This window comes from Clupea harengus, chromosome 4, assembly GCF_900700415.2.
Source record: "Clupea harengus chromosome 4, Ch_v2.0.2, whole genome shotgun sequence".
Lineage (NCBI taxonomy): Eukaryota > Metazoa > Chordata > Actinopteri > Clupeiformes > Clupeidae > Clupea > Clupea harengus.
In genome coordinates, this window is record NC_045155.1 from 17,375,433 (window position 1) to 17,399,515 (window position 24,083).

A 24,083-nucleotide genomic window follows, 5' to 3' on the forward strand; every position below is an offset into this window, starting at 1 on the left:
ATGCCTAGCCACTGAACTACAGAGGAGTTTATCATCACATGGAGAAAAAAAAATGACTTTGTTCATCACCGGTTGGCTGAGATTATTGTCTGTCATGGTTTAAAAATGTATGTGGGTGGTTGAATTGAAGCCTGCGTCAATTGGCGGGTCATGAATAAACGTGGAGCTAAAGTAAATGCCTTCAATTACCGGAAGTTTCTGTCATGTTTACTTGCCCCCTATCGATTCGAGGATGTTAGACTACCCATGTAAATAATGTTTAGCCCAAAGAGATTTTTCCCTTTTCAGAAATGTGTGAACTAGTAGGTAGCCTACTCCAATATAGCCTTGTTATAAATATTTTTCAAATTAAATAGCATTGAGGGAACTATCACTGAGAGATCGAGACTCAACATAAATTGTCGTCAACACAAATGTGTTAATTTTGTATTCATATATTATTATTATTATCTAGTAGTAGTAGTAGCAGCAGCGTAAGCAGCCTATGATCATGGGCAGTATTATCAATGTTGCACATGAAGTAATCCTCGATTCAATCCACTGGGGGCGCGGAATTTCCCGTGCTTCAAACTGCTTGTACCTTCCTCTCTCCAGTCATGAGCCTCCAAGGTAGAAACTGGGAGGGTACAGTGAGTGTTGTTGGGTAGCTAACGTTAGTGTAAATGTGTGTTATATGGTTTATTCCTGATCTGAAGCACACAGTCATAAACCAGTAATTAGGGTAGAAAACGGAGGTCGAATAGACCAAGACCCGCTGCGAAAAGAGACATAGGAGGGAGCCATTTCAGCCATGGGTTTCCGAAAGAAGAACAAGAGTCCACCGGTGTTGAGCCACGAGTTTGTTATCCAGAATCACGCGGATATGGTTTCATGTGTGGCGATGATCATTCTGCTGGGTCTAATGTTTGAGGTACGGTACATTAACTACCCAAAGCAGCTGTCCCCTAAGCGGGAGCTGAGTTGTTTGACAGCAGTGCACAGATGTTTTGAAGCGATTTCCCCTGCAGGTCCGACAGCTCTGCCAGGAAACGCAGGCCTCTTGTTAACCAGCTAGCTAGCTAGCCTTCAGTTTCATCCTGTGCCACCAACATTAACATTAGCTTTATAACATCCATTAATAGCACATATGAGAATAGTGATATGTAGGCCTAACCGGTCTAAAGTGACTGAGTGAATTAATGATACCACACAACCAGCTTACACTTGCTAGCTAACTTATTACTGGCTAACTTGTATGGTAATATTACTGCGTGTATCGTTAGCTGCTACCTTACCTGTCATTATTCCTGTCTAACAGTTATTTTACTAATGTTACTTTGTGGACTGCCTGTGTTGGAGTGAGAGGAGTTGATAAGCTAGTATGTTACTGTAGGTAGTTAATTGTAGAGGTGACTGAAAACACAGCAATAACGTGACACTTGCAATAACGTTAGCTTGCTGGTTCCCCGCCATCCTTTTATCTTGTCCTAGCTAATAGTCAGTGGTTTATACGACCTTAGGTTTCGAGCCAATGGTGATTGACTGAAGTGTGAGACAGGTAGTGTGCAACCAGTGCTGGTGTATTTGGCGAAAGAATGGTCGTTTACCTCTTCGTAATGTTGATGCTACGAGGTAGGTGATGAGATGACGTGCCTAGCAGTGATCTAAGAGTGAGGCAGCAGGTTAAGGTGTAGTCCTAACTTATATGCAGATATACGACAGGGAAGGCAATGCATTATTGCGATAATGAGTGATCATTTTTATGATTTTGCAGGTGACGGCAAAGTTTGCAATCATGTTCATAACAGTCCAGTACAATGTAACCCAAACACTTGGTGAGTATTCTTGCTGTCATTTGACTGAAACACTGTAACCTACACACAACATATTGAACATATGAAATATATATATTGAATTACAAAGAGTGAAAATGAATGTAATAAGCGTTTATGTGCCGTATGTAAATTAATCTATGTACTTCGTTTTATTTCATTCAGATGAGCGGCCGGAGCCTTTGGTGCTTTATCAGTATGGACCCAAAGACATTGCAACTGTGTTTTTCTACCTTCTTATTGCTGTTATACTTCATGCCCTGATCCAGGAGTATGTACTTGATGTAAGTGAACAATCATCCTGAACTGTTATGTGTAAAGCAGACCAAAAATGTGTGAGTCTAGAATGACCCATCCAGGGCCAATTGTGTCTCTGCTCTGAGGCGGTGCTGCCCAGCCAGCCGAGTGGTTTTGCATGGTGAAGGAGCACTCAGATAGAGGCAGGGAGTGAGTGGACAGTGTCTGGCCCAGTGAGGTTGTCGTTACTTTGCAGATTTCCCCTTAATGAGCGTTCCTTTGCATCTCAGGGTGTGTGGGGGGGAGGTTTTGTTGTGTTGTCTGTAATGTCAAGAATACATCTGGGTAGAGCTATGTGAAACAGATTATATTTCGATTTTACAGATCACCACTGCCTTTCAGTTAGGTTGGTAGGTTGTTTGATGTTTTCCAGGTAGTGTTTATGATATTTTGTATGTCGTTTTGTTGGTTTAGATTGAGGTGTTGATTTGTTATGGTTACAAAGATGTAAAAAAAAAAAAAAAAAAAAGACAACAACAACGAATCTCTGCCTACCAAGAAACAGAGATTCAGATCTGTGGCTTGAACTGTTTTTACTTTGTGTGCTTTTCAGAAAATCAATCGGCGGCTACACCTGTCCAAGACCAAGCACAGCAAGTTTAATGAATCCGGACAGCTGGCTGCCTTCTACCTGTTCTCCTTTGTGTGGGGATGCAGCATCCTGACTGCGGTAAGGGGGAAGGGGGAGCCACCTGAACCTTCACACAAGCGCCACCATGATGGCTCTAATGCATTCAGTTGGCCGCTGAAATGTCTATTAATCCTGTAACTGTGGATCTATCATGTTTTCTCTTCCTGCTCTTGTTTGTCTTGAATACACTGGACTTAGACCCTGGGGCACCATTGAGAAATGTTTAGGAGAGGTTTATCATATAAATTGTGTGATAGTCTACTGTGAAATCAAAACCAGTGTACCATTTACTTTATGCCATCGCAGTCACTTTAGAACCCCTTTGCAGTCAGCACCGAAGGAGGAAGCTGCTGCTATTTTGAGAATTTTAGTGAAGTTGGAATTTTTCGGTAGAGGTTAAACATGGTATTAGATTGTACAGTTATCACACATTCTTCATGATATAGCACCTCTGTAAATGTGGCAAAATATAGGTATGACTAGATAAATATGATGTAAAGATCCCCGAGGTCATTGGCTCTATACCTGGGGAGCACATACTGTATAGTGATGTATATCCTCAATGAGGTGAAAATGTTTCAGATGAAAGTCTTTCCCCTAGAACAGTAACCTTGAACCTGCACGTATGTTATTTCTTAATTTTTTTGCCCTCCCAGGAGGAGTTTGTGACCAACCCCACGTTCCTGTGGGAAGGCTATCCACACACTCACATGGCGTAAGTACCGAGTCATGTGACACCAATCACACACACACACACACACTTCATGGCAGGATGGCTCTCACATGCAGGGTCTTACAGAAGAGAGATTGTCTGCATGTGTTTGTCTGAGACGTTGCCTTTGGGGATCACAGTGGGAATGCTTGTGTGTGTGTGTGTGTGTGTGTGTGTGTGTGTGTGTGTGTGTGTGTGTGTGTGTGTGTGTGTGTGTGTGTGTGTGTGCATGCATGTGTGTGTGCTTTCTGCCTGTGCGTTTGTTTAGGCAGTGACCATGAAAATGCCTCTCTGTCTACCGCAGCAGTTTGCATTGTATGTCTCGCATAATAAGACTGAAATCTGTGGCTTTTTTGAGACGTTCAGCAGGAGTGTTGTGTCACTGGCAGATATTATGCCTCCTTCAGTTCTGTCCTCACTAGTTCTCAGACCATATAGCTTCTCATTGTGTTCAAATGTATTGGACCTCAAGTTGAGTGTTAGGATTCTATGTAATGCAGCGTCATCCTTTCTCAACATGGAAACCTTTTTCTTTAAATGTGATTTTTTTTTAAGTTAATGTATTGCTTTTCTTTTGACAGATTTCAGGTGAAGTTCTTCTATATTTGTCAGATCGCCTACTGGTTCCATGCCCTTCCTGAGTTGTACTTTCAAAAAGTCAGAAAGGTAAGGAATTCTGTTTGAGTCGCATATTTCTTGGCTAGTGTTCCATTTTGTTCGTGTTTTTGTGGTGTATCCAATACCTTAAGACCAGACCCTCAATAAATGCTATACATTTCCATAAATGCTATTTTAGTTTGGTATTTTAACAGAACTGCAGACCCACAAACATGTGTTTCTTTTTATTTAGGAAGACATCCCACGCCAGTTGTACTACATTTGCCTTTACATATTCCACATCACCGGTGCCTATGTCTTAAAGTGAGTATATAGAGCTTCCAGATCAAATCTCTCCTAGGGCTGGGTGATATAGCTAAAAAAATCTTGACATGCTGAGGAGAAATGGCAATATACAATGCGATAAAAACATAATATTATGTTTAAGTATTTATTTGTAATATCAAAAAAGTGAACACATCATACTGTCCTGTATCTAAATAGCTGCGCTCCATTGAAATGAAAAATGAAGAAACATAAGACAATTGTAGGCCTACACACAGCATAGGTAGAGTAAAGTATGAAATTAAGTTCAGTCAGTGGCAGGAAGGTGTTAGTTGAACAAAGTTGAAAAGGATCATTTATTTTTAAATTGGTTTACAAGCAGGCAGGCCCTGAAGATCTACCAATGGTCTTACCTTAGACGACCATGTTACTTTGAAATATTCAAGAAGTGAGTTAGGGTTGTCATCCTTGGGTGGGCATTTGGATATGTTGGGTGGGCAACTAAATTCAACCTGAATAAATAATATCCAAAACCTACCTATCTGCCATCGTGTAGGCTGCAATTGCAACTTCGTAACATGTTCGCGCTTGAAACTAAAATGTTGTAGCATCGGTGGGTTCTTCAAAGACAGCAACAATGCGTTGCTCCCCTTTTCTGGCCACATGCCTTTCATTGTGCCATTTAGACCGATAGGAAACTGGGAGAAACAGAATGCAGCTCTTCGACATAACAAAGACCGTGACAGTGACAGGTACACTCAATAACACAGGGGGACACACAGGCATCAACAGCAATAAACGCGGACGAAATGATACACGTGTCACACAAAGTCACATGTCCTAACGCCAGACACAAAAGGGTGACATTAATCACGTTACTAGGACACTACAGATTAACAAACACACTGGCTGAATGAGTTATCTCGCCCCGCCCCGAGTGATTGACCGTCCCCAGTTGGGGAGACAATCATGGTGCTGAAGATCTCTAGCCGGCAGTGGACAACCTGCTGGCAGCATCGATGCAGAGGACCCTCGGGCTGGCAGCAGCAGCGTAGCAGACCCTCGAGCTGGCAACAGTGGTGTGAAGGACCCCTGGGCTGGTAGTGATGCAGTAGCTCCTTTGGGCTTGTGCCGGTTTCCACAGTGGTCAGCAGCGGAGATGTGGAGGCAACATTATACCAAAATTGCACTACTAGGCGATCAAATCCCATAAATTGTTTCTTTGTCAGCATTAGCAAAACGTGGTTTGGGTGCACAGACCTGCCCCAGCTAAGTGAAGTATTTATCCTTAACATTAACTTATATCAAACAAAAGGGGATACATTGACGTCGCTTTCCCGCTGGAATACACTCCTTCAGTCAGAGTGGCAAAACATGCTGCAATATGGCTGGGGAAACTGCTAAACGGGGGGCAAAGCGAACGACTATCTGTTTAAATGAAAGGCAGTTGGACTCCCCCTTAGGGTCATCTCAGATTTACAAACAATGCCCACAGATTGGTAAACCGTGCAGATCGAGTTGCAAACAACTTCTTTATTCAGAGAACAAGGAATGGAGCATTTCAACATCCAGATAGCAAACGACGGTCATTGAAACTTAAATCAACATCCTGCTGCCAACGTTAATTTCATTGAATCGGTGTCAAACTCATCAATATTGAAACATGGAAATCATAACAAAAGATAACTAAATGGTATCTCAACTGATTTTAAACCTCAGCAGGTTACTGTTAATACTGCAATATATTGTGATATTCAAAATATCAAATATCTTTATCTACAGCCAGGGTACATGTTATGAAATACATAGGCCTATCTCACGAGCGGAACATCAGTGGGTGCTGCCAAACTCCCATGGCTGGCAATAATAAGTGTTACCAAATCAATGTAAAAACACCAAGCAGGATGGCTTAAACATGTCTGAATTTTATGGGGCAGAAGAATGCATTAGAGCGGTAAATACAGCGGGGAAATACGGTTAATGTGAAACTCTCTGAATTATTAAATTACCTCCAATATTATCAAGCAGTATATAAACTAGTGGCACAGTAATGACATGGCTCACAAGGGGTTTAATGGATGGTTCATAAATGAACAGTTTATTACTACAATAAACGGTAGGCTAAGCTTAAACGTTTAATATCAATATGATGAAGTCCCAAATATTGGGAAGAAAAATATTAGTTGGCAATTTTTCATACTTTTTGCGCAGTGGATGTTTAAAATGTCAGATCTACATTTAGTCATTTAGCAGACACTTTTATCCAAATCGACTTACCGGTACATATGTGCGACTTTCAATGTATACACATTTTTTACATTTACACTGATGGCACACTGCACATCAGGAGCAATTAGGGGTTCAGTGTCTTGCTCAAGGACACTTCGACAGGGAATCGAACTAGCAACCTTCTGATTACTAAACGACTTATTTACCTCCTGTACCACTGTCGCCCTGTCGATCTGTCAGAATGTATTTTTTCCCATTTTTGACGGGCTGTATCTGACACAAATCCCTATGAAATGTGCTGACCAGAACCTTGTAGACCAAGTACACATCTTTCCCCATAAGGAAAAAAGATGGGTAAAAGCTCAATCATATTGATTCATTTTCTTCCCTGTTAAAATGCAGTCAGTTTTAAATGCACACAGAGGGTGACCTGCATAGCTTCCATTATGCATATTCAATATTACGAATGGTCATGGTCATTTCTTCTATATCTTGTATAAAATGGCATCAAATAGCGTGTCATTTCCTGTCTTTCTCTTCCTCCCAGTCTCCACCGCTTGGGCCTGGTCCTGCTGGTGCCACACTACCTGGTGGAGCTGCTGTTCCACGCCTCACGTCTCTTCTACTTCAGTGACGAGAACAAACAGAAAGGGTAGGTGTGTCTGATCCTTATACCACACACACACACACACACACACACACACACACACACACACACACACACACACACACACACACACACACAGCAAGGGCTCTCAATTAGAAAAAGGAAGTAACATGGGAGGATTTAACAGATGGGGTTTGACAAACCTTTTGAAAGTTCTCCTTACTCTGATTCTGAGGTCCGTATAAAATGTTACTGAGGACTATTTAATAATAAGCATTGTAGTAATTTAAGAATATCTCTTGTGCCAGCAAACAGTTATTAATATGAATATTGTTCTATATCGAACATGTTAGCTTTGAGCCTCCATGTAAAAGAACAACCTTTTTTTGTAGTTGTGTGAGAGTTGTACTTAGTCTTGATTCCAGAGTGACAGTCACTGAAACGGTCCTGTTGTGGGATAGATTACAGCTTGTTTTGGGACCAGTTAGCGGTTGTTTGCATGGGGTACTTCCCCTGCATTGTGTGTTTGTGTTGTTTCATGAAAAATGATATCTCCGGCCGCTCTTATGGCTAGCGGATGGAGGCATGTTTGTAAATGAAAGGTAGTGTTTAAACATTGAAATGCAGACCAGCATGATCCAGCGAAAAAGCTGCACAAACAAAACATGTTTGACATTTAGGACCGGATCTCATGATACTATGAGTCAACAGTCTACATCTTTCAGTGAGGCTGGGCTGGAACCTTCCAGACAGATAGAGAAAGATGTATCATCACTAAATATAATATAGCTATTGACATACAGTATAGCTAGAATCTGTATGCATTTGCTTTATCTAGTGATAAATAACTATAAGTATCTTTATGTTACTTAAGGTGTACACTTAGGCCAGTTCACACTGCCTGCGTTGCGTGTGCATTGCGGCTGCGCTACCTTTTTTTTCTTTTATTGATTTTGAGCCGCGCCTGATCAGCACGTCTCACGTTAGCGGTGTGCATGCTCTGAATCAACAGGTAACGCATCTCCAACGCACACACAACGCAGCTCTACCAGCGAGAGTGGGAGACTGGACTACTTTAGGAGTCCAGACAGAAGCCTGACCATGAAAACTCTTGAAAAGAAGGAGGAATGCTTTGTACTGAATCAAAGAGTGGACAGGGAGCCAGAGCAATGGCTTGATAGTGGGAGATATGTGTTCCCAGGGTCTGCTGTAGATAAAGCAGCTGTAGGTATAAGCAGTTTTTTCTGCTGTTTTTTCTGCTGTTTTTTCTGCTGTTTTTAGCCGTAAGCTAGAGTTGATTGATAGCTGTATGTAGTAGTGGTAGTATTTAAGGGTTGGTGTTGTTGTGTTGTTGATTCTGCTTCTACTCCAGCGTTGTTTTGATTCTCTCCCTCTCTCTGCAGGTTCACCCTGTGGGCTCTGCTGTTTGTCATCGCCCGCCTCCTGACCCTCACGCTCTCCGTGCTCACCTTCGGCTTCGGCCTCTCGCGCACCGACAACCAGGGCTTCTCTCTGGCCCAGGGGAACTTCAACGTGCTCACTGTCAGGCAAGTGCAAGTGTGAACCTTCAGCGACTTCCTCTCTGAACACCTTCAGATTCACCACAGCTCACCATCTCAGATTACCGCCTCAAAGTGTTATTCTCCTATGTGAGGCTACTTGTTTACATGTGCAGTTCATTATCTAGAGGACACTCTACATAAAGTGGTACAGGAAGATATTCATCTTTTTATATTTGTACGCCCCACATAATTGGTGCCTTGAGTTGTTGAAAACATGGCGCAGTATTAAATTAGCTTCAGGAACAACATTTTGGGAGTCACTTGCAAGCTTTTTTCACGAGATGTACCTGTGGTGAAGAAAACTGCAGAAATGATACTAAAGCACCTTGCATAATTACTTACGTTTCCTGAATGATCAGCACACCAGTGCTGTTTTTAGTGACCCAACCGAAGCCAGAGCCTCTTGCATTGTGGGGTGATGCCGTGTCGTCTCTAGCATAGACAGGAAGTGTCTGCTTGAGGATAACAGAGAGGAAACTGCGACGGGCGGATCCTCTGCCTGATCCCATCTTAAAAAGAAGAAAGTTTCTCAGAAATATGAAAGTATCTTCTGTCCTGTCGTTTGAAGCAAACCTTTTAGCTCTGTCATTGGTCTCCCATTATGTATTGATCTATCACTTAACTGGATTGGAAGTCCATTTTCAGGCTATCGCACGCCCCCTTCATTGAGGCAGAGGTTAGGTTTGCCTCCCCTATGTGCTTTTTCTCTGTGGTTTTATGACAGATCAGCAAGACTAAATAGCTTCTTCACATACGTGAAATACATTACATTACTTTACCTATTATATGGATACAAACGACATATAATAAAAGTGTCTACAAATATTTCAGTGATGACAAACAATGAGAAAGTAAAAGTCATGCACTCAACCCAGTGTGTGAGGGATTGCACAATCTGAGATGAGGAGCAGCTCGTCGCTGCCTCACCTCGCGAGTCGCCTCTCTCTTTGAACAGGACATGGTCAAATTCAGCGATTTTGATTATAAAAATGATCGGAATCATACACAAATGTAATTTAAAGCAAAGATCAGTAGATACATATTAATATTTATTTGATCATTATTTGTTTTTTACTTTTCATGAGGCTCTGCCTCCCCTGACCGCACGTCCCTGTTAATCTGAAGCACGGACCCGTTTTCTACTGCCGGGCGCTTCACTGCAACTGAACAAACTTACCACTCTCCTACTTCAGTTTGGTTTCAGAATGAGAGAATTTTAGGAGGAGGATGCCATTACTGTGGCTCAACTAGGAGTCAGGTGCAAATGGGCCTTGTCCTGACAAGCTAGACTCGAAGAGTAATGTAAAGGGAAAATAATATGTGTTCTCACTGTCACAGTTTTTCAAGAACACGGAGAAGCTAGGCCATGCCTGATGCAGCCTCTGTTGATTTTCTGTTCCTATAGTTGGCCCTTTTTTTGGCTTAATACCTGATGGAGATCTGTGACGTAATGTGCTTTGGTGAAGTGGACTGGAGTGGGTGGTCGGGAGGGTATTGGGGTGGGTGGTTGGGTTGGCCTGTGCCCGTGCAACATTCAACACAGGAATGTTTATGATAAAACTGTTACCAGAGCACAAAATTGTTTACAACAGCACAAAGTTTTTCATAGATCTAGATTTTGTTGTCAAAGTGCACCAGATTGATGCATTGAACTTTAAAATGTGCAAAATGTTCTTATATATAAAATATAATCCCCGGGGAGCATGCCCCGGACCCTCCTAGGGGGTTCGCATCGTTGTCACCTTTTTCATCCCTGATGAGTTTGTACCCCTGGAGAATAGCTGAGAAGTTCTTCTAGTGTTAAAAGTATGCCATTGGGAGATCTTCCCTGGTCACATATTGAACATTTAATATTTTTAAAACCACTTTTGAATGTTGAACACACATACATACACCTTTGCCTATGAAATGTGGTACACAAATAAGCCTGTCTTGGCTACTAAACAAGGATGACATGAGCTGAACCAGAGCAGTCCTCAACGCTATTGGCCTTGGCTTGGGTCTGAACTTAACCACCCTGCTCAGCTTGCCCCCATGTCTCCCTGTGACCTTCAGGATGACCTGCCTGTCGGCCATCTGCCTGACCCAGGCCTGGATGATGTGGAAGTTCATCAACTTCCAGCTGAAGAAGTGGAGGGAGCAGAGCCAGATCCAGGCCAGCAAGAAGAAAGCCGTCAGCCCAAAGATGAAGCCCTCCAAGAAGGACTCGTCTCGAGGTGAGGATAAGCCTTTCTATGGCTTTCTCACAGAGTTTGTCTTATTGTCATGGGGCCACTTGCCTTTTCAGTGTTTGTATAATACAAGGTTAATGTTTATTTCCCATGATATGGAATGTAACCCCACACACACACACACACACACACACACACACACACACACACACACACACACACACAAACACACACACACACACACAATCTACATGAAGTACACACCATTTGAAGGTGTCTCTTGTTTGGTCCTCGTTTTGAAAACTACGTTTTTAATAAATTGCATACATATACAAATAAGCTTCATCAGTCTAAATAAGTTAAGGTTTTCAATTTTTTTACCTGCTTTTGTTATTTGTCCTTTTCAGGAGGGTCTGCAAATGGAGTGATAAAGCCAGATGACAAGACGTCGCCCAGAGCGAGAAAATCAAAAGCCTCGTAAAGGAGCAGAGACTGTTGATGGGAGGAGGAGGGTCCTGTCCTTGTGACATCCTCACTTTTCTTTACTTAAAAAAACAAGGTAGTCCTACTGTCTGTCATGACAAAAACCACTTCACCACACGAACAAAAACCTTAATCATCATGACAGAGTCCATGTGTGGTCCATGTATACTTCTACTTTTTTTTTGTAATCTCTTCTTCAGAATGCACTATGAGTTTATTTTGTCATACTTTGGCTGAAAATGCTTGGTTGTTCAGGAACTGATTTTGTTAAGCGATACGCAAAACCACAGGCTGCCAGTTTTGTGGCAATTTTAAAATTGGAAACAGAAAGAGGATGTGTTACTTGTGTTTGTATATTCTGTGAGGAGGGAAAAAGACGAGCACTGTGGGATGGATTTGAACGACCAGCCGCATCCTTCAAACTCTTAGACCGTTGCTTAGGTTTTGATTGAGGTTCGTCCTCTAGGGGGAGTGTAAAAGGCGTCCATCTCTCTCGGTCAGGAGCTGCAGACCTCTCTCTCTCTCTCTCTCTCTCTCTCTCTCTCTCTCTCCTCGAGGCTCCTTGTGTTGACTACACTGAAAGCACTGCACAGCATAGGGGAAAGAAAAGAAGACAAAACGGAGGAAAAAGAATGGCAACGCCCTGCAGCCTATTGCAGTCACACACTGCTCAGCATCCGCCACTGTGCTCGTCAACAAACATGTAAGCAGTCAGAGAGAGGTGGTGGGGGGAAAAAAGTGTCCTTTTTCCTCCTTATTTGTATTTTGGTTTTGTTGCTGTTGTTGAACAGTTGAGTGTCCTGCTGCTTTGCCTTTTGAGTCCGTTGTGTAAGAAAAGGAGTGTCACCTACAAGGCATCCTTACCTGAAAAGGTAACGGAGGATGTCGTCCTTTCGGAGGTGTGTCATTTTTTTTGTTTTGTTTAAATATACACAGCCTTTTATTGCCTGTGGCTCTAGGTCTGCTGATCGATGGTCGATGGGAGCTTGTGTTAGAACGAGAAAGCTGTGTCTCTCTCTGTGCTGATCGATGGATCGGGGAGCTCGTGTCAGAACGAGAAAGCTGTGTCTCTCTTTGTGCTTTCCTCAGATCAAGCCCTAGGTTTGAGGGGAATCTCATCAGGACGTGGGAACTATGGCTGTCAGGTGAAACGACGCAAACACAAACATCAAGGTGACCGTTCTGTGCTGCCTCCTGTGCTGTTAACTAGCAGCCAGTCAGGAAACTCCAGAGCGAGCATCTAAACAGGCAATGGTACTGAAAGCGAAAGGACCCCTATGTTACTGCGGTATGGGAAACAGTAGAGATAAGAATGCCACACGCTCGACAGTCTGCGTGGAACTCTGGGGAGAGGTTGGGGGGGGGGGTCACTAGGCTTGACCTGTAAATACTACGTACCTGAAAATGGCCTAGTATTATGAATTACTTAAGTAAGTATACTGTAATAAGAACACTTAATTTAAAGTGAGACCAAGTGAAGTAGGGAAGTGACCAGTGCTAGGGCTCTCCAGCAGATAAAGACCAGCCATTTTGACATGTGACGAGGAAGTTCTGAGAGTCTTCAGCTTTCTTTCATTTTCTCCACACTCCTCTCCCTTTTCTCCAAAGAAGTGAATCTTATTAGTTTGCAGTATGTGCTGCAGCATAGGTTGTGCGTGGCCTTGTGGTATTCATTGGAGTGCTTCGTGCTTGCTTTTATTTCTCTATTTTCTCTCTATTTTACTTTATACTTTTTTTTGTTTCTTTTTTTTTAACGTTGGTATGAGCATTGATATGAGATGTGGCTACTTCAAATGATACAATCCTTCTTCAAGTGTCCTTAAAATAGCTCTATTCTGTTGTGTTCTGACCACATTGAGTTTATTTTTTAATATGTATATTGCCTTGTTGTGTGTGATGGCTTGTGGAGCACTGACCTCAAGGTCATTTTGTTCGTCCAGATTTCCTTTCTTTTTGCTGGTGTGCACTAGGTATATATGTGTATATTTGTTTTGAATGAGTGTGTGTGTGTGTGTGTGTGTGTGTGTGTGTGTGTGTGTGTGCACGCACATGCACACGCGTGTTTGCATGTGGTGGCCTGTGCATGAGCCAGTTGGATGTGTCTGTATGAAACCCATACCATCAATGGGGCATGGACTGCAAAATAACTGGAATGTTTTTTTTTTTTTTTTGGTTTTATAGTTTTTCCAAGTGTTTTGGTCACTTCACTAAATGTTGGTTGAGAGACAACTGAAGCGTCCTCTTTTGAACATCGCACACACACACATATATATACACACACACAAACAAACAAACAAACAAACAAACAAACATACATACACACACAATCGGCCTCTGTCAGAATGCAACGTTGCATGACCAAAAGGTGCTGCTCCTTGCTGGTGATTTTGACATTGCCATCAGATCTATCTACCTGTAGAACACTCATGGTTGAGAAGAAACAGACAGATGGAAAGTTCTTTATCTAATGTTTTTTTTTAATCCAAGAACTGTAAATCTAACCTCAGGTTAGGAAGACAAGGGCCCAAGGGTAGATGGGAATGAGGAAGAGTCTGAGAAGATGAAAGGAGATGGTAGCCTGTCCTTCTTTAGTGGACTGTCTGACAGACGCTAACACCTAAGAAAACAGACGGAGGCAGTACTAATGTATTTGGGGAGCCGTTTCTGGAAAACACTATTCACTTCCTGTGCGGTCAGATTTGGAATGATGGTGAAGGTGAAAGTATTTTCTATGTTTGTCTTCACCAGCAGAGCGGTGAAAGTCGGTCTCATATTAACAGGGTGGCAAACATGGCAGGTCCTAAGAAGGAAGGAGCAGCAGGAGGCCCTTTTTTATTATTATTATTTTGTTTTAAACCAACATGCTGTCTGATGTTTAAAAAAATAAAAAAATAAAAAAGTGAAAAGAAATGTATAGATAAATATATTGAGACACTGTTCTGAATCCTTTGTCAGATTTTTGAAAAGCTATTTTTATAGATCTGAAAACAACTATAGAGAATTCAACATTTATTTAGCACACAATTGTTTGTTTGTTTGTTTGTTTTGCCGCCTTACAGACTTTGCGTTTATTTTTTTATATCATGTGTGAAAGCTTGCTATCATGAAAGTGTGGGTCCAAAAGGCGGGCGGGCGGGGGGGGGATTTCATTTTACAATGCTGTGAAAGTCAAGTCAAAGTCAAGTCACTACACATGGAAGACAAGCTGACTGTGTGGCATGTTTGACATTGTCATGATGGTCTGTCTTTGGAGAAAAACAAAACTGTAATATTTCACTGCCAAATGGACTCTAACAGGACTGCATTGACTTGTCTTTTTTGTCTGTTTGTTGTTTTTGTCATTTGGCATATGAGGTGTGTGTGTGTGTGTATGTGTGCTCGTGTGCGTGTGTTCTGTGGAGTCAATGCAAAGCTGAGTTTTGGTTTGTCGCTGTATTTTTGGGGGTGACGGAGGAGTCCGAATGAGAAAGAAACAGACATTTTAACAACCCCAATGTGAATGAATATTTTCGATGATGTGTTGTCCTCGGCTGGAAACATGGTTGCTGGGAGAAAAGAAAGCACTGAATGAAGAAAGATCTCTTTTGAATGTGGATTGGTGGATTGGATCCTTTTCCCTGTAGACCATCCTTTTTGCGGATTAAGCCCAAGCTAAATATACGGAAATGGAAAATAATGACACCATTTGAGCGACATCATTTAGAGAGTGTAGATTCTAAAGAAAATGTATATGAATTGCACCAAAGCTTTCACAGGCATCACAGTTGGCATACTGATTTTTTTTAACTTATGTTATTTTCGTGCTTCGCGTATGCACTGGTCTTTTCTATGTAGATGCTTGCCTCTATGTTGAAATATATTGCTTTTATATAAAAAATAAATCGAAATCTGTTTGACTGATGTACGTATTTATGCAAAACTGTGTGATTGTTTGTTTATCTTCTGTTTCATGTTTCTGTTTGATTAAAACTTTTTGTTCAATCTGAGGGGTTGTCTTGGTTTTGCTCTACACCATCTCTTTCGATCTTTATAATTGTTATGTCTTGTCCTGAGTGCAAAAGCTTCTGTGTTGCTCAATTTCTGCTTGAAATACCCATTGCAATGTATTTGCTGTAACCACTGTTTTAATTTGTATCATCAGTCCCCTGGGAAGTTCAATCTGCTGTCATTCTGATTGGAGTCTGTGACTACATGTGTTTGCCAATAGAGGGTGCTGATGCACTACTGAGAAGAGTTAGCTCTCGTCTGGCACAGCCCACTGCATCCAGCTGCTGCATTAATAAATCAACAGACTGCCATTCGTCTGCACCGCCGGTAAAATAGAGGGAGGGAGGGAGAGAGGCAGAGGAAGAGGATGAAAAATTATCGCAGACAAAATTCTGAAATTGCTTTGTCTCATGGAGAAAGCCTGGGTTGATGAATGTGGTCGACTTGAGGAATTTGCCTAGGCATGTGTGTATTGTGTAGGCTGTATGTGTGCATGGTGGTACTCTGCAGACAGTTTTGTGAGTGTGTGTGTGTGTGTGTGTGTGTTTGCAGTAACCTTTATCATTGTCTTGTCACTCATTCTTTCTTGACCCGTCATTGGTCCTCTTGTCTCTGCGGTGCTGTTTGTGCTCAGCCCTGAACCCCTCTCACACCCGCTGCATATTTCAACGTTCTGTAACCCCAGTCCCCCCCCCGCCAACCTCACCCCACCCCACCCTGGCGCCCCTTCATCGGCTTCAGTTTTTTGCACCATCAGCAACATGGAGGGAGTAGCTCAGCACCAGTCACAAACTCCCCAACTCTGCAAAGAAAGTGTGTGTGTGTGTGTGTGTGTGTGTGGTGGGGGGTGGGGGCAAAGAAAGGGAAAAAGGCATCCCCCCTCTTCCTACCACCAATGTTCAATAAGTATAAATCTCCCACTGAATCGTGCGGATTATGCCTCATTTCCATATAAATTGGCTTCATTAAAAGGGGAGTACTTTTGTATTTAACGTGGCTCATTTGGAATTCTGTATTTAATAAGACATGTAATTTCAGACGCTCAGACTAATAGCTCACAATTAGCCGGACGGAGGTTTAGCAGGCTTCTGCTGTTGCTGCTGTAGCCTCCTGATGCCAGTAGGGTCGAAGACTTTTCCCCTCTCACTTTCTCTTCCTCTCTCTCTCTTCCTCGCACGTACAGTTTCTCTTGTTGTCCCTCTTTCTCTCCATCTCATGTCCTGTCTCCCCTTGTGGTTCCTCAGTTCTTCTCTGCCTCTCTCCAGTCTGTCTCTCTCACCCTTTTAAGTGTGACCAGACGTCCCGGATTTCCTGGTACAGTCTCATATTTCAGCCCCTTTTTGGTGTCCAGATGTATTTTCAGAATATGCATATGTCCCATATTTCAATGGAAAATGTGTTTTGTGTGTTGCAGATGTTTTACAGACTGACGTGGAAAGCTGGAATGTGTTTATTCTGCACTGGAGTTTTTGAGAGACCCCTCTGCTCTTGTTGTCTCTTCCTTCCCTTTTTGTGTTCATGTCCACCTCACTCTCTTCTTCTTCCTCCGTCTCAGTTTCTCTCTGCTCTCCTTCCTCTTCCAGTGCTCAGCATCATCCATCTCATATTGTTTGTTTGGGCTTCATAGGGGAGATTCTACCTGGAGTGATTTTTTGTCTGCCTTATAAATCCTTTGTTTTATGTGTCATGGCAGGTGTTGTGATTTGTGCTCTCATCTTACTGGAGGTGGCACACCATCAACAAGAGACAATGTCTCACCCCACTCATGTGGTCCGGCGCTTCACGCATGGAGGGAGTGTGGTGGCTTTAATATCTGGGGGACTTTGGATGTGTCGTCCTGGTCAAAGTTCACAGAGGGTTTAATTGAACCTGTTCTGATGATTGTTTGGTTTCTGCTGGCCTTATAAAACATGTTTTAGTATTGTTATGTACTCCACTCATGAGTTGAGCCAGTGTGCATGTATGTGTGTATCTAACCATTAGAAAACATCTTCCATCTTCCATCTTTTCAAACTGTGTGTGTCTGTCCAGGGATAGGAGAACGGAGCTGTTAGCTTGGGGCCAATGCCAGCCATGTAGAGTCTGGGAGGTGCAGCTGGAGAAGGCTCTCTGAGGAAGAGGCTAGAACCTATATCTGCCTCAGCACACAGATGAAGAGGCCTCTAAGGGTCAATGCCTACATGCTCTGAGAAGATAGGGTAAATAGACAGATGATGACAGATACAGACAAGCAAAGTTGATGATGACATATACAGACAAAGAAAGACCCAAAGAACAGAACAGAGCAGAATAAGCACTTCCACCAACCCACAGATGGACAGGTGATTGGACAGGCAGACGCACAGATGGGCAGAAAACTGACAGACAAACTGAGGCAGTGTCTGCCTGTGAGGAGGAGCTGAAGCAGATCAAGCCAGCGCTAGAGAGAGGAGTGGTATGATGCAATGAGATGATATTGTGGTTGTACTGCTGTTGTTTCTGCTTAGGGGACCCGGAGAGTACATATTGATACATTGGTCTCATCTAGTGTTTTATCGCTTGTGCAATCATTGGATTCTGTACAGTCGTGGGCAAACTATGTATTAGAGCTAAGTTCTACATTACATATATTACAGCCGTCTCTCTCTCTCTGTCTGTCTCTCTCTCCCCCTCTCTCTCTCTCTGTCTGTCTCTCTCCCTCTTTCTTTCTCTTTCTCTCTCTGTCCTGCCTGGCTTTGCTGATTGTAATGCTGATTAATGCTGCAGTAGGCACCATGTGGTAGATCTAGTCTTGCCTGGGGACAGTCACTGAGCCTATAGGCGACTCTTGCCCAGGACTGGAGCTGCTAGAGGACAACGAGAGGAAGAGACCTCAGCAACAACAAGGAGGGGGAGGAGGGGAGGGGAGGGGGGGGGGGCACAGAGAAGGAGAGGGGGATGGAGAAAGTGAGAGGAAAACAGAGGTACGAAGACAAAGTGAAACAGACACAAAGGGAAAGTGAGAGAGGCAGACACTGAGAGTGTGTGGAAGAGAAACAGAGGAGGAGATTCACACACACACACACACACACACACAGAGTGAGTGTGTGTGTGTGTGTGTGTGTGAGAGAGAGAGAGGGGGGAGTGCGGTGGGTGGGAGTGATAAGAAGGCAGAAAGACTCCAGCGCGCTGAATCTAGGACACTACCCCTCCAGAGCGAATGACTTGAGCCACTCTCTCCTCTCCACAGCTAATACCAGCCGTGTGTGTGTCTGTGTCTGTGAGTGTGTGTGTGTGTGTCTGTGTGTGTGCACACACATGTGTGCGTGTGTGGTGTAGCTGTGACCTTGTGCATTTGTATGTTCGTGCCTGCACTTTCATCACCACTATCAGTGTGTTAGTGCTTGTGTGTGTGTACATGCGTGTGTGTGGAGGAGGAAAGAATTGAACATGTCCCTGTCCTCACGGTTCACAGCCTGCCCAACCTTGCAGAGGCTGAACAGTATTACAAAAGCATTGTGCATGTCATTCTTCCACCAGGTGAACAAGGCCACTAAGTATCAACACCCTGTGTGGGGTGACCAGCTGTCCACTGACCGACCAGCGTGCCTCTATTGCGGCACACCGTCCTGCAGTCCTCCTCTGACGGAGGCTCTTTCTGGATGTTTCCATAAATACACCCGTCGACTGAAGTGTCACTCACATGGGGGAATAAGGAAGAGGCGCAGCTCTTAGGAGCAGATCCATCTCTCGGGACCCAAACTCATTCGCTCAGCTGATCTATGGAGCTGGCAGAAAGGAGATGAAAAAAGACCTCGAGAGTTCCCTGATTTTACATGCAAGCCATAGGGAATGATATGTCCAGGCATTGGCGAAAAAGTCCCCACCCCACCCCTAGGTCTCGCCTCTAAACAAACAAACAAAATATTTCGATGCTTCTTGTCCATATCTGAATATATTTTCTGTGGGTGTGGTCAACATAAATGGGGGTGGAGAGGGGGTTGGGGGCTAGTATCTGGACCTGGAACCCCAGTGTTCGTTGACAAGTGATTGCCATGACAACGGTGCCAGCCCACGTGTGTTGGACTTTGAAGTGTTCTGACATTTTCCCTCTTGTTAAGCGTCGCGTCAGCTGCAGATTTCTCTCCTTTTCTCTCTCTCTCTCTCCTCCCGGTGTGAAAAACAGCCTCCCTCTCCACCTCTCTTCTTTACAGCACATCTGCCTCTTTCAACATCCACCTGTCTCTCTCTCTCGCTCCCTCTCCCTCTCTCTGTCTCAGACTAGACCTGTCTGTGGTGCTGTCCCACTGGGTTTAAGGGGGAGTGCTGTTTCCAGGGGGCTCTGGGGCAGAGGCACACAGACAGCCTTGCTGGCCCTATCAGCGCCTCTCCCTCAGGATTAATTATTACACTACAGGTGGAGAAGAAGAAGGGAGGATGAAGAAGGGTGGAGAGGGAAGAGAGGAGAGAGGGAGAAGAGAGAGGAAGATTGGTGTTATAATGCTGTGTGATGTTTTTTATTCCTGTTGCAAAAGCAGATGAGCTTTTTTCTTTGTGGCCCAGTTTGTGTGTGTGTGTGTGTGTGTGTGTGTGTGTGTGTGTGTGTGTGTATGTTTTCTTTGTCAGCTGCACAGTTTGTTGGACACCAGCTGAATGGCCACCCTTGAACACTCACATGCTCTTGTGTACACACACACATCAACACACACACATACACACACACACATCAACACACACACACACACACACACACACACACACACACATACACCAGGCATGGTATCCAGCTGTAGAAACAGCAAACAGAACCACTTGGTCACATGCATTCATTTAGAACAATCCTCTCTCCCTCTCCCTCTCTCTCTCTCAGGGCATTTGTGTGTAACTTGGTTATGCAGTGTGCATTTTTAGCCTCTCTCTTTCTCTTTCATGTATTCCTTAACTGCCTCTCTCTCTACGGTGCTCTGTCAGTACATAGTCTTCTTCTTATACGCCACTCTATCCCTCTATCTCTCTCCCTCCCTCCCTCCGTCCCTCCTTCCTCCCTCCGTCCCTTTGAGGCTGGTTGCCTTCACCTGTGAGCTGTAGTTTTCCACTCTCCCACAGTGGCAGCTCCTGGGTTCAGGCTACCTGTCTGGAATGTTAAACAGTATCTGTGTCCCTTCTATCACTTTCTCTTATTCTTTATTCTCCCTCTCCTTCCTCTTCACTCTTTATTACTATTGCTGCATCTATCTTTATCCATCCCTTGCAGTCCCTTCATCCCCCCCCCCCCCCCCACCTCCGTCTTCAACTCGTCTGCTCCATTTCCTGTTTCGTTCTCTGTCTCTCTTTCTCTGTGTTTAGTGGTATCTGTGTACACTACTCTGATTGTGCTGTCTGTGTACCAGTGACCTTCCAGGTCAATGCTATCCAACACACACACACACACACACACACACACACAAGCGTTGCGTCTTTTAGTCAGTGGCATCTGCTACCTACCTGCGCCTGCCACATTACCGGTATGTTGATTATCTCTCTCTCTAAACATTTCGTTTTCAGTGTCTGCAATTGTCCCCTCGGTTTGTCTGTCCATCTATCTTCTGGAAGAATATTTTCATGTCCACTGGTTGTCCATCTATCAGGTTCTTTTTCTGTATTTTGACTGTCAGTGTAGGTAGATGGGCATCCATCTTTCTGTGAACATTTGTTTGCCCTTTCGTGTCTGTGCATCTGTATCTCTGCCCGTCAGAACAGTGGATGCATTTGACTCTAATGAATGGATCGTGTGTCTCCCTCTTAGAACATACGACTCCCTGTCTGTATGCCTGTCTGTCTGTCTGTTTAACTGCCTGCTTGAACAGTTATCTGCCAACTTGTGCATGCATTCATGTCCACTCACTGAAGTGTCTGTCAGTCTGTTTGATGTCATGTCTGTCTGCCTCTTTGAACATTAACTTGCCCACCTGTCTATCCCTCAGTCCCTGTGAACCTGTCTGCCCACTTCTGCACATCTGCCTGCCAAGTTTTGCCTTTGGGGTGTTGAGGTGACTTGTTTGTCTCTTTACCTGTCTGTCTATCTGTGTGAACAGTCTGGGCATTCATCTGCCCTCCTGTGGACCTCTGTCCGTCTGTCTGTCTTTCCGAACCGCTTACTTGTCTGTCTGTCTGTCTGTCTGTGCGTTTCCCTTTCTGAGCCTTAGCCTGCCCACTGGTGTCTGTCTGTTGGCTTCTCCGAGCACTGGACCGCCTGCTTCTGTCTGTCTGGCTGGCTGTTCTCTGGCTTTGAGTGCATGATTTCCTCTGAGGGCTTGACTCCGTGAATATCAGGTGGAGTGGTGTGGTACAGGTGCTGCTCATACCACAGCCAGCACTAACAGAAAACAGTCCAATCCCTGTGGAGGTGGATGGTTTGTGTTTGTGTGTGTGTGTGTGTGTGTGTGTGTGTGTGTGTGTGTAAGACAGTGTGTGTAAGACAGTGTGTCTGTTCTTTGACCTTATGTTTCTGCTTGTATTCCACTCACCACTTTACCTGTGTCTTCACCTTTGTGTTTGGATCAGGCACACACACACATGCATACACACACACACACACACATACACACACACATGCATACACACATATGTATGTGCACACATGGGGGCTCTTTATGTAGCATGTTCATGGCAGTCCCTTTTACGCAGACAGGAATTGTGCGCCTTTATTCCGCCTTGCCATTCTGTATAAAAGGTATGAACACAGAATGGGTCGGTTCTGCCTTTACCCTCCGTTGCCGGCTTAGTCACAGAGCCCGATCAACATCTGTGTAAAAGGGAGAGCCGGTATGGCAGGATGGGGGTGTGATGCAGCCTAGCAGCTAACCGAAACGAAGCAAGACTACTGTGTTGGCAGAACATACAAATCCGACATGATGAGCATAAACATGATGTGTATGATGCACACTAACTAGATATAAATGTGGGCGGCTTGCAAGAGCCCGCCGACACAAGTGCACCTATCGTCATTATCTTTGAAAGTAAGAGGTAGGATCATTTATTTCAGACGTGGATGTTATGGCACATTTGAGGCCAAGTGCAGACGGACTCTAGTTTGTCTGAACCCGGTGAACCGCGACTCCGGATAGCTAGTGTTGCCACCTGTTCCGGTTTTACCGGGATTGTCCTTATTTTTTGTAGCCTGTCCCGGAATATTTCTAAATTCTCCCGGGACACGGAATGTCCCGGTTTTTCATGGGTTTTGTCAACATGAACATTCCTGATCATAAAATATATTTTTTTCTGCGCGTCCATACACTCAAAATATGCGTTGTATCTCATTGTGCTCAATCTCTCTCTCCTCTCTCTCGTGCGCAGAATGCACGGCACCTAGGGGTGTGATGTAGCATAGCCTATCTCGCAATTCAACGGAGGGCGTGTGAAAGATGAAGTTGAATCGCTTGCTGCTAGTTACTGTAACTAGGTTCTTCTGAATAGAAACAACGTTGACATCGGAGGGGAGACTGAGGACGAGGATGGCACTACTGGGACTGACAGGCCAGTTAAAAAGAAAATGAAACGTAACTCTTGTTTTAATAATGACTGGATGAAAAACGAAAATGAATCCAAATGGCTAATACCAACCCCAGACGATCCACTTTCTGCTACATGTTCCCTATGCTCAGTTAAGATTCTCGTTAAGCATTAAGGGATATCTGCTTTGGATGGCCATGCTAAAATTTAAAAAAAAAACAGAATCGTGTTCAAGTTACCAGACAAACCAGAGAGCGCACTACTTTTCAGTATGTTCTGACGCGTCCAACTCTTGCCATACAAAATTGTTTCCCTACAGGGTCCAGTATTTCAGTGCCTCCAAAGATGTCAAGTAGCCTATGGCTTGTTAGAATTCTATGATGACCCTGACAAATCTAGTAAAGCCATATTTAAACAAATAGGGACTATTCCTGAGAGCAATGGACTTTCAATCAACCAAATTAGTGCATATGGTGCAGATAATGCATCAGTTAATTATGGGTGGCACAACTCTGTCTTTCAGAAACTCAGAGCAGCTAACCCACGCATTGTGAAGGGCAATTGCGAGTGTCATATCCTTAACAACACTGTGAGGTCACTGATAGAGGTCACTGATAGTGGCAGCAAAGGGAAACACAAAATATAAATGGAAGACCAGATAAGAAAATTATTACATCCAGAAGGCCTATCTGACAGATGCATTAAGTATAAGAGGCTGTGATGCCAAAGTATGTTAAAGGCAACTCTAATGTCATCCCTCTACTCATGTGTTTAGCCGAGAAGTAGAGAAGTCAAGCACAAGCAATGCACACTCCAGTATCTAAGGAATCAGGGAAGCTGTTTCCTCTCATGAGGATACTTGATGTTTAAAATATTCAATCTGCACAAAAGACAATTCTGTCGCTTCGGTCGGATGTCTAAGGGACATTTTTGTTCATGCAGGTGGGTCGTGGTATGTCGCGTCATTGATATGTCCAGGTTTTTTATCAGACACAGGTGGCAACCCTACGGATAGCCCTATCGTGCAGACGAACGCACTGTATCCGCACACTGTATCCGCACTCCCTCGAATCGGGGGTCCAAAGTGAGTAACCTCCAAATCCGATTGCTGTTGGTGTTCGTCTGCACGCTATCCGCATACCTAATCGGATTGCCCAACGTGATTGCATCATTAGACCAGCCAGAACAACGGACACAACCGGCATTATTTAATAACTGAATGGGTTGCCATGGCGCAGTGAGTTTGGCAGCCAGTTATAACA

General features: G+C 43.8%; 1 protein-coding gene across 1 annotated transcript; it reads left to right on the top strand.

Moving 5' to 3' along the window:
- Positions 1-544: 544 nt before the first annotated feature.
- zgc:113278 (Translocating chain-associated membrane protein 1-like 1-like) lies at positions 545-15,371 on the top strand. The gene is made up of 11 exons (XM_012834590.3): positions 545-910; positions 1,754-1,814; positions 1,977-2,095; positions 2,662-2,778; positions 3,396-3,454; positions 4,033-4,117; positions 4,302-4,372; positions 7,110-7,214; positions 8,573-8,716; positions 10,787-10,947; positions 11,310-15,371. The coding sequence occupies exons 1-11, from the start codon at positions 791-793 to the stop codon at positions 11,381-11,383; spliced, it is 1,116 nt and encodes a 371-aa protein (XP_012690044.1). The 5' UTR covers positions 545-790; the 3' UTR covers positions 11,384-15,371.
- The last annotated feature ends 8,712 nt before the right edge of the window (positions 15,372-24,083 follow it).

Excerpts from the sequence above, each read along its gene's own strand:
- zgc:113278 (XM_012834590.3), top strand. The coding sequence starts at position 791 with ATGGGTTTCCGAAAGAAGAACAAGAGTCCACCGGTGTTGAGCCACGAG. Across the intron at positions 1,815-1,976 it reads CAATGTAACCCAAACACTTG|ATGAGCGGCCGGAGCCTTTG; the intron begins GTGAGTATTCTT and ends TATTTCATTCAG. Across the intron at positions 2,779-3,395 it reads GATGCAGCATCCTGACTGCG|GAGGAGTTTGTGACCAACCC; the intron begins GTAAGGGGGAAG and ends TTGCCCTCCCAG.